The following is a 9,867-nucleotide window of genomic DNA, read 5'->3' on the forward strand; positions in this document are numbered from 1 at the left end:
CCAAAAAATATCTTTCAACGATTGTTTTTGCATTAGCAGTTTTCTCTTCTTGGTGCAGGCTGAATATTTTTGTGTTGCTGTGTTCAGATCGAGAATGCAACCCCAATCTGCTCAGCATCTTCCAGCAGATCACTGCTCCCACAATTTGGCCCCTGGAAACAGAAAACCAGACGGCCGTGGTGATCATCGGAGCCGAGGAACCTGTTCAGACGTCCCCCTACTTACAGTGGTGGGATGCCCAGAGCATCGTGGGGCTGATTATATTCGTTCTGTGCATTCTTTATTCGAGGTAAAAAAATAAATAAATAAATAAACCAATTCATTTCCATGGGAGTTTGCCAGTTAAGGGTAGAAAGCTGTACTTGTCCAGATTGCGAAAAAACAGCTCAACTGTGAACCAAAAAGCATAGTGTGTCCTGAGTGAGCCTGGATGAAACCTAACTTCCTGGTTTGTCAGTGTAGGAAGTTTAGTTTTATAAACTTCACTCATTACAATTTATGAAACTGAAGGAAATCTAAATAAAAGCAAAAAAAAACAAAAAAACATTTGCTATTCAGAATTGATTAATTTGATCCCTTGAAACATGAAATAAAGAACAGTCTGGAAACTCAAACATCTGTTCAGACTCACTTCTCATTTTTCCATACTTGCATAAAGTATGGATTGACTTGTTTTGGACTCAAATGACTGTAAACAGAAGAACATTAGATGCAGAGGTTATTGAAACGGATGATGTTTCACCCCGTAGCTGTCCTGGCCTGTTTGGTTAGGTTAGGCCTGTTGAGGTTACTGTAGGTGTTTTTATGTTTGTTTTTTTTAGGAAAATATGAAAATATCTCACCTCTGCAGCAAACAAATTGCTATAAAGAATGTGTATCAATGAATGTTTGTTGCTTTTAAACTGTTTCATAGTTTGTTTAAACTTGTGCTTTGGTGTGACCAGGTTGTCGTATGTTGCATATTTCTGCCCAAGTCCCTTTTGAAAATGAGATCTGGCTCTCAATGGGGTTTTACCTGGTTAAATAGAGGAAATTAAAAAAAAATTAGATAATTTATTGTGCCCACCTTACTTGGCTGTGTGGCAGTTTGACTCCAAACAAGGTGAACAATCTACAAGAAAGCTGGAACATAATACGTCGTCGTGCTGTTATGTTACAAATAATCGTGGTCGTGAAATATTTCAGACACCGATTGTCACCGATATCTCTTGTCCGCAGCATACGCTCCTCCAACACGAGTCAGGTGAACAAGTTGACCATGGCCTCCAAGCAGTCGGCTGTCCTCAATCAGGGGTCCAGCAGCAGTGGCATGTTGGAGGACTCCCAGGGGCCCAGGCGGGTGGAGGACAATGAGCAAGACATGGTCCAGTACAGCTACTCCTTCTTCCACTTCATGCTCTTCTTGGCTTCCCTCTACATCATGATGACACTCACCAACTGGTACAGGTCAGTGACCCCTGCACTCTTAAACATTTAGCTCAACTTTAAAGTTTTCATTGGGGACAGTTTGTTCACCTGTTATAGAAATATGTCTCATTAGAAAAATTAGTTTTTTGTGTGTGATTCTCCTTTTCACAGCCCAGACGCAGACTACACCATAACAAGCAAGTGGCCAACAGTGTGGGTAAAGGTCTCCTCAAGCTGGTTGTGTTTGGCCCTTTACATTTGGACCCTTGTGGCCCCTATGATTTTCCCCAACCGAGACTTCAGCTGATGCTGTGACAAGGGACAGAATCATTTCTTGTGGAAATGGACCTGGAACGGCTGAACTGTTTTTATTTGTAGAGAATTGGTGATCAGGTTGTGTGCCAAAACATAATGTATAGATAGACAAGCAATCCACGGAAACATCTGCTGTGTGATGTACAGCTTGGGGTTCTCCTTATGTACAATGTAAATAGTGTATCTCTGCATGACGCATTTCTTTTACATATATATATATATATATACTTGTGTTTTTGACCTTAAAATAAGAAGTACGCTGCTCTTAGGGAAGACAAACCCAGAAATATGACATGTATTTTTGAACAGCTTAACATACACCAAAGAGAGAATAGAGTCTAACAAGGGGATAATAACCCAGAAGTCAACACAAGAGCCTAGTGGCTTCCTGTAGTCAAGAAGGCAACGCGTGATGCTTTCTGCCCACTACAACGCAGGTGTTACTCAAGGCCGTGGGACTGAGTCCATTCCCTCGCTCCCGTCCTTCCAGACTGCTTCAAACTAGTTTATGAAATCAGAAACATGCAGGAGTTTCTGAGATCAGAAACATGCAGGAGTTTCTGAGATCAGAAATATGCAGCATACAAAATATTCTATCCCAGACGTGAGAACGAGTTTATCAGCCGCCTGGTGCATTCCACAGAGCTATCACTCCCTAAACTGCCTGAGACTTTGCCACACAGAGCTCTCCCCACCTCTTTTATGAACCTGCACTGAGTTAAAATAGAAGGTTTAATGACCTGAGATTAACACACATCCCAACATATATTATGCAAGATTTCCCACTGAAAACTTGCTAAGCCCGATGGTTGGGCACCTGGTCAGTCATTCGTCCAGCGGCCCGTCGTGGTTTTGAGTTAAAAATGTTTAAGGTAGACAGGAATTTTGAAAATATCACTTGATAATTATGTATTATTGAAAGATTGGTATATTAATACTTGAGCACCAACTATAAAGCCTTAAAAAATGCAAAACTTTTGAAAAGACTTTAAAAATAAGCAATGCTTACCTTGGTGGGGGCACAAGTAAAGCCTGGTGGCCCGCCAGGCTTATAATACACTGGGAGAAACCCTGGTATGCTCAAGATTTTTCTTATTAATTTTTGTTTATATATATTTATATATATATATATATATATATATATATATATATATATATATATATATATATATATATATATAATCTAGAAACATTTTCAAATGAATGTATGTGGCCTACACTCTTTTAATAATGTGATCTAACATAAAGCACTGATTATACTAATTTTGATTAAATCGTGGAATATTACATCTAATTTAAAATGTTCTAACAATTAGACTATACATTGATTAAATCGTGAGTGCAAACAAATTAAATTGAGACCTACTAAAAACAATGATACCCAACAGACTGGAATGTTCAGTCAGCTGCTGTATTTTTAGTTTTGTGAGATGAGAAAACCATTTGTGTAGATGTTAAGAGAAATATATTTTCGTTAACAGCTTTATATTTCTGCAGGGTTTATAACTCATTTATGTACTCAATGCCCATGTAAACAGACATGGGGTCTTATGGAGAAACCCTCACAGGAGTGATATTTATCATTTGTATGATTATTATCGATAATAATAGAAATGATTTTTGTCAACTATCTGTGAATGATAATTTGACAATTGTTTATTAACCTAAAACACAAGAATATTGCATCATTAAAACAAATGTTTTGATATTCCAATGTTTATTGAGTGATCTTTGATAATTTTTTTTCCTTTTCAGTGATTTGACTGTCAAGTTATTGCACTTGAATCAGTCAAAATATCCTATATACCTCTGTAGATGTGATAAAGTTTAACTAATAATGAATTCCAAGGGAAACTATTAGTAAGTAAAGTTTATTTTATTTGCATCCTGCAAACCAGGAATTTGACTTTAAGACTCCTGCTTGTTGAACACCCAGACTTTATTCCATGTTAATCAAATTTATGCTCTTTGAGGATGAGTCTGTAATTGGATCAAAAGGTGTGGAAACTTTTATCCATGGTCTTAACACACAGGTCCTATCAATTTCTGTGGAACAATAAACAGAGGGAACCTAAACTTGCAATGTAAGTGAAAAGAAGCATTAATAACTTGCAACATTTTATTGACAAGTCTGTTTATTTCATTTATAGCACAACATACAGAATAATAGCTTCACCCTGTCCAATCGCTGACCACTCGTCTCAAACTCAAAGTAAGTGTTTGTCCTTCATGATCACCCCACCATGGACCTCTTCCTCCCTCTCAGCCGTACCTCGTCAAGCTTTTTGATGACTGCCGCCGACATCTTGGAGGTGGCAGCGTAGCTCTTTAGCAGCTTCTCAAACAAAATGTCTGTGTTGGGGTGAGTACTGAGAAAGGCCTTCTCCAGGACAAACAGATCCACACCCTTGTCCTCGGGCAAAGCCGAAATGTAACTCAGGCCGAAATCGATGAAGACGAGCTCCGGTTCTGTGGCCTCTAGCCCGCGCATCAGCAGCATGTTGGAGGTAGTCAGGTCGCCGTGGATGACGTTCTCATCATGCATTTTGGCTAAGATCTGACCGACTCTCTCAGCTAGCTCGTGGAGACCTAGGTCCGTGCCGGAGTCGCTCCGCTGAACGGAGTTGATGTGGTCACGCAGAGTTGAGGAGCGAACGATTTCCTCCAAGAAGATGCAGTGGTTCTTATAGTCCACGAAGTAGACAGCTGGAGCCGGAATACCTGATGAGGAAAAATAAAACATGGTCAAGTAAATTTACATCAGTCTGTAAAAAATAAGAAACACCAAACCAATATCGGTTTCTAAACAAAATTCAAATTTTGATAGTTTTTGGGGTTCTTTTGTAAAACTATTTAAAAAATATAAATATAAATTCATATAATATAGAACTCAAAATATTGGACAAGATTTTGAGTTCACTGTAAGAAAACAAAAGCTTACAGTGAATTTTCTTAAGAAAAGTTCATTTATGAAAGACAGCAACCTAAGAGGTTTATGTGTTGCCATGTTTCACACATATGTCTAAGTTTAATAAGGTGAGAGAAGAAATTCAATTGTTTTTTTTTATTGAACATATAAGACATTTAGCCCTTCTCGTTATGAAAAGACAGTCAGCCATCTTGATACAATAGAAAACTCAGGTTCACAGGAGAATGACTGCTTATCAATGAATAAATAGTCAATTGATAAGATCAATCAACTTTAGATGAACTCAATCAATACATGGATGTTTACCTGGAAGTTATTGTTTTTTTGTTGTTTGTCTACTTGTTTTGACTAACTGTTATGCAATTTATTTATTTGGGCAGAGACCAAGTACATTTCATTAACTTTTTAAAAGAAGAGATGCATGATACCAGGTTATGGGGAAAACACTAATTTCCTCCTGCAGTTCCCGGACAGGCTGATGTAATAAAATATGATTTAACAGATCATGGTTTAAAAGCCAGTACATGCAAAAAATGGGTGTAATCAATTACGTACATATTTGTTAAGTCATTCAGATCTCATTAAAATCAAAAATCAACCACACCAAGCTACAGACCAATAGGCAATTCATAAAAAATGTATTTGCCTTCATCAACAATAAGTACAAATCTGCTTATTTAACAGACATTTGCCAAATGACTAGAACTTTGTTGATGGTTCTTAAGGGAACTACTGCGTTACGAAGGGACTAAACACATGATATGAAAACATCGCTGCATGCTTTTATTATTATTATTATTATTATTATTATTTTATAAATAAACACTGGTGAATGTCTGTCGAACTTCACCAAGAACCTACCTGCTTTTCTGCAGCGCAGGATGGAGCGGACCTCATGAGCTGTTCTGCGAGAGTTCAGCTTGTCGTCCAGCTCTGGATGTCGGTAGAGTTTAGGAAACCTTTCTTTGATTATTGTCGGCTTTCCTAAGAACTCTGTCCGATACAAGCGAGCTTCCGCTCCTTGTTTGATCAACTCCGCCTTAGAGAGAAACTGTGGGACCGCCATGTCACTCCACTGAGTCCACTCAACAGAGAATGTTTTTCCTTTTTCTTCTTCTTCTTCTGTCTTTATAGCGGTTGGCAAGCAACGTTTCGATGTGTATTTTCGCCACCCACTGGAATGGAGTGGTATGAAGGACCAAAACTAAAAATAAAAGCCGAAATATATATATTTTGTTTTAATTTTTCCTTACACACCCTTTTTCATCAAGAAATTTATATACATTTGTTTCGCCTTGTATGTTACTTTTGTCTTATTTCAAGTGTACTAAAATATTTGCACTAAAACTTAAGTCAAAAATACTTGGTAAGATTTTGTGTTTTTGCAGTGTTCCAAATTTTTTTGTGTTAATCTGTAATATTACAACCTCTTTTCAGGAAAAAAAACTTTCTATCCCATTTACTTGCACTGAGATTATAACACATGTGAAAACCCTTTACCTTCTGCCTTGGCTGGTAAATTCAGAAGAAGCTGTGAACTGTGTTTCAGACCAATCAGAATGCCTCAAACTGCAACACCAACAAAAGGTTTAAGCGGACATTATTAGCTAATGTCCGCTTTGGTCTGTCACATCTAATAAACTATCGATTAACAACTAATTGTAAGTTGATTGTTTGTATCACTAATACATTTTTTGTTCATTTGATCCACCAGTAGCTGGGATTTCACATTTTCTGCCGCTTTTTCACTGCCACGTTTTTGTAATCTGTACAGGATGTAATAAGGTTCCGGTGCACGCAGAACTAGAGGAACTCATTTTCTGGCCTCGTTTACCACAAAGTTGTTAAAATTTCAGCTTCGCTTCGGTTCACACTGAAGTTAAAGGACTTAATCCCAGACGGCGCATTGAAGAGAGATGAGAAATGAGCAGAATTACATATTGCCAGGTTCTCTCATTACTATCACTTGTAAGAAGCTATCACTTCTTACAGATAAAAACTAAAATAAAAAAATGGATATTATAATTAAATATTGTCAGCTAGTTCATCTTGGGAAAGACTGCTGACTTGACCGATATCCAGAAGACGTCATTGACACTCTACCCAAGGAGAGGAAGCCTCAAGGGGCATCGCTAAAGAAACAGAATCCCAACCAAGTTATCAGACAAATAAAACATTTATTTACACAGACACACTTTAGAATACTTGCCTTCTCTGTCAATGTATTCCATATGTATGTATATTGCGCATGTTCTGACTTATTGGAAAAGAAAAAAAAAAAAAGTTAAATCCAGCAGGTTTGGAAAGTTCCTCATTGCAAGCACTCGTCAAGCGTGGTTTCACCTCACAGCTTCTGTTGTGTTGGTGGAAGCCAATCATCTGACCAAACGACATAAAGGAGTTTTGACCAGCGGTCAGTAGAAAAGGATTATCGTTTCACAGGCAACAGAAAGACGTTGTGTAAAAACTCAAATTAAATATGTGTTTCTTCAGTCTCGCCTTCCAACTAACGGTAAACTTTGGTTAAATCTTGACGTGAATCAAGTTAGTCACTTGAAATCATTCAATGAGTTGAAAGCAGCACGTTTAAGAAAGAGGTCGTTTGAAAACGTGGAAGAGCCGTGGATTCTTGAGAGAGAAGAACAAATCTCGATCTGACAAAGCAGACTGCAGGCAAATCGGTCAGAAAAACTGAGATGCTGTCGGATCCCCGCCTCTCTGGCTGCACTGAGGACAAAGTCCAACACCCAAAAAAAACATTTGTTATTGTATTTGTTGAATCTCAAGTGAAAATGCGTAATAAACATTTTTAATGTTTAGCAATTAAAAAAAAAACAACTGAGTGAAAGGTAAATTGACACGTTGTACACCTTCCCCATCTCTTTGCTTCATGTCACAAAGAGATGGACTATATGGCATGGTGATTCTCCTTAATTATGGAGTTAAATAATGTGGATTATTAATTAAACTGTATAGAATGCGCTCCAGGTGGTCCTAAAAACACTTCCATCTTCTTGTCTGGTCACTGCTGGTCTTTTGGACCAACACAGACTCATAGTAAAGGTCACAGTCAGAATTGTGACCACAGATGTTATAAACAACACATGCTCTTGGACTCAATGCTCTGAATGTCAAAATAATCCTAGGGAGGTACTAATGTACATTTTTGAGACAAAATTTCATCTCAGGTATAAAGTTAACATTTTGGATCTTACTGGAGAAGTAAAAAAAAAATTAACCTAAACAAAACAAGAAAAGCGATTTAAAAAAAATAAATAAAAGAAAGGTGGCCTCCTGTTCAAAGGGTTATGTGGCGAAAGGGTATGTGGAGCAGCAGCTGTCCGCTTTGGCCCTTTCCACATTCGGGCAGAGTCATGCTGGACTGAAGATGGAGAGGTTACGCTGGCTGTCATTGCGGAGCAGCGGCAGCGGCCGCCGGGCTGCTCATGGCGTTTGTGTTAGCCGATAAGACGGTGGAGCCGCTGAGAGGGCCGAGGGCAGTGGAGGCTGGCAAGGCAGAGATACCTAACATGGAGACAAGCAGGTAAAAAGTGGGCAAAACGACAGTAAACAATATCATGGTAGACTAGAAGCTGTTGATAGTCTGCTAAAGCAGAAACAGGAGCTGCGCAAAGCTTTGTCTCTATTCTGCTAACGTCGAGAAGGGAAAAAAAAAAAAAACAATTTCGCAATTTCAGTGTTTCCGTTAAATAAGACTTGAAAATAAAATCACACGTCCTTAAGTTAGTTCACGCAATAAATCTTTAAAAATCATGGCAGCGACGGATGTTAGTTACATAAGATATTCATAACTCAGCCAAGGCGCCAGCGCTCATCATCCATCAGAGACGTCGGCGTCTTATTCCGGCGACTGAGCGACAAGCCCCGCCTACTTGGACCGGCTAAGTATGCGGCGTTTCGGGGGAATTATAGTCTGTGATTTTAGATACGAGCTACGGATTCAACACGCTGGAATGACACAGTTTATTTTTTTGTAAGCCGTTGGAGCCAGCCGCACATTGTCTGAAAAAAAAAGCAAAAACAAACAATTACAATACACGAAGAAAACTACTTCCTGTCTTCTTCTTCGTGGTTTTTGCCACGAAGTAACGTCCGGCTGTTGATCACGTGACTCGTGTGGCCCGAAAGAAGTGTTTGTATTATATCCATTTCGGTAACGGTGAAAAACCACCTTCTCCCAATGCAACAACTTTTTGTCGAAAAACATGTTGTTGTTGTTTTTGTTTTCAAAATTGCCGTGTTTCTATTAAGCAAATTTATTTTCCGAATTTCAATTTGCGCAGTTCTATTATTTACGGAAACGCAGCTACTGTGGAATTGCAAGTAGAAAACTTCCCGTTCATTCCCGTATATTGCACTGTATCATTTTCCATCTTCTCCCTTTGCCTCACAGACCGGATTTTATGCAGCAATGGTCAAATTTCTCAGTTTAAAAACTGTAAAATATCTTTGTCAGATTCCACCTATTCTACTTGAAACGAAGAGAAACTTTAAGATATGTTGAACCTGGTAATGAACCGGAATAATCAAGGGGAACAGCAATGACAAATTATAAAACTCCTCAACTTTTCATCCCGCAGTCGGTCGTAGCAGATGGCCACTCATACTGAATTGAATTGAACTGAAGTTTGATACAGAAAAATTAGGAAAGCCTTTTTCAGAAATGTGACAATAAGAGTGAAGCATGTCTCCTCACCAGTAACCATGCTGGCTGCAGTAACAGCAGGGTTACCGCCTGGCAAGTTGGCTGATCCAGCCATACAAGACTGCTCCTTCACAATGGAGACTGTGAACAACAAGCGATATAAATGAAAAAAATAGTTTGTTTTTTTTTTGGTTATGTTTTGTTTTATTAATCCCACTCTCATTGTGGATTAAAACTGCACCCTGGGACTCTTACAGAAGTACGGGTGGTCCATTGCCTCGCGGGCGGTCACTCGGGCCTGGTGGTCGTAGCGCAGAAGCTTGTCGAGGAAATCCAGAGCCTCGGCGCTGACCAGGTGCTGATTCTCGCTGTGGACGAAGCGCTCCCACCGTTTACGAGAATGTCTGCAGGGAAACAGAAACAGCTTTCAAACAGACTGTCCTGCTATGATTAAATTATCTTAAGGAAACTGATTTTATACACTGCAAAAACACAGAATCTTAAGTACTTTTGGTCTAGTTTTTAGTGTAAATATCTTAGTCCACTTGAA

At 38.8% G+C, this 9,867-nt stretch overlaps 3 protein-coding genes across 7 annotated transcripts in view; 1 reads left to right on the forward strand and 2 right to left on the reverse strand.

The window, feature by feature from the left end:
* Nucleotides 1-5: 5 nt before the first annotated feature.
* On the forward strand, nt 6-2,047 carry LOC106959684 (serine incorporator 3-like; the record flags this gene model as incomplete). Its single annotated transcript, XM_015052409.1, has 3 exons — nt 6-289; nt 1,219-1,446; nt 1,579-2,047. Coding segments are annotated over 3 exons (648 nt in total), but the record flags the coding sequence as incomplete, so codon positions are not given.
* A 1,780-nt stretch (nt 2,048-3,827) lies between these two features.
* On the reverse strand, nt 3,828-5,769 carry tp53rk (TP53 regulating kinase). Its single transcript, XM_015052408.1, has 2 exons — nt 5,513-5,769; nt 3,828-4,443 (listed from the first exon to the last, which is right to left on the reverse strand). The coding sequence occupies exons 1-2, from the start codon at nt 5,715-5,717 to the stop codon at nt 3,956-3,958; spliced, it is 693 nt and encodes a 230-aa protein (XP_014907894.1). The 5' UTR covers nt 5,718-5,769; the 3' UTR covers nt 3,828-3,955.
* A 2,007-nt stretch (nt 5,770-7,776) lies between these two features.
* Nucleotides 7,777-9,867, reverse strand: part of LOC106959688 (casein kinase II subunit alpha) — a 15,511-nt gene continuing 13,420 nt past the window's right edge. For 3 of the 5 annotated variants that reach the window (XM_015052422.1, XM_015052423.1, XM_015052421.1), the window contains exons 11-13: nt 9,573-9,721; nt 9,369-9,458; nt 7,777-8,176 (exon numbers count right to left, since the gene is read on the reverse strand). In XM_015052422.1, coding sequence (XP_014907908.1) covers nt 8,061-8,176; nt 9,369-9,458; nt 9,573-9,721 — 355 coding nt within the window. In that variant the 3' untranslated portion in view covers nt 7,777-8,060. Of the gene's footprint in view, nt 8,177-8,810; nt 9,294-9,368; nt 9,459-9,572; nt 9,722-9,867 lie in introns of those variants that run through there. The other 2 variants (XM_015052425.1, XM_015052424.1) reach the window with 2 other exon arrangements.

The sequence above is a fragment of the Poecilia latipinna genome, unplaced genomic scaffold (assembly GCF_001443285.1).
Source record: "Poecilia latipinna isolate Pla-1442-1.1 unplaced genomic scaffold, P_latipinna-1.0 Scaffold1109, whole genome shotgun sequence".
NCBI lineage: Eukaryota > Metazoa > Chordata > Actinopteri > Cyprinodontiformes > Poeciliidae > Poecilia > Poecilia latipinna.

Coding starts and splice junctions, on each gene's coding strand:
- tp53rk (XM_015052408.1), bottom strand. CDS start 5,717: ATGGCGGTCCCACAGTTTCTCTCTAAGGCGGAGTTGATCAAACAAGGA. Junction 4,444..5,512: donor CCTGCGCTGCAGAAAAGCAG/GTAGGTTCTTGG, acceptor TTTCCTCATCAG/GTATTCCGGCTCCAGCTGTC.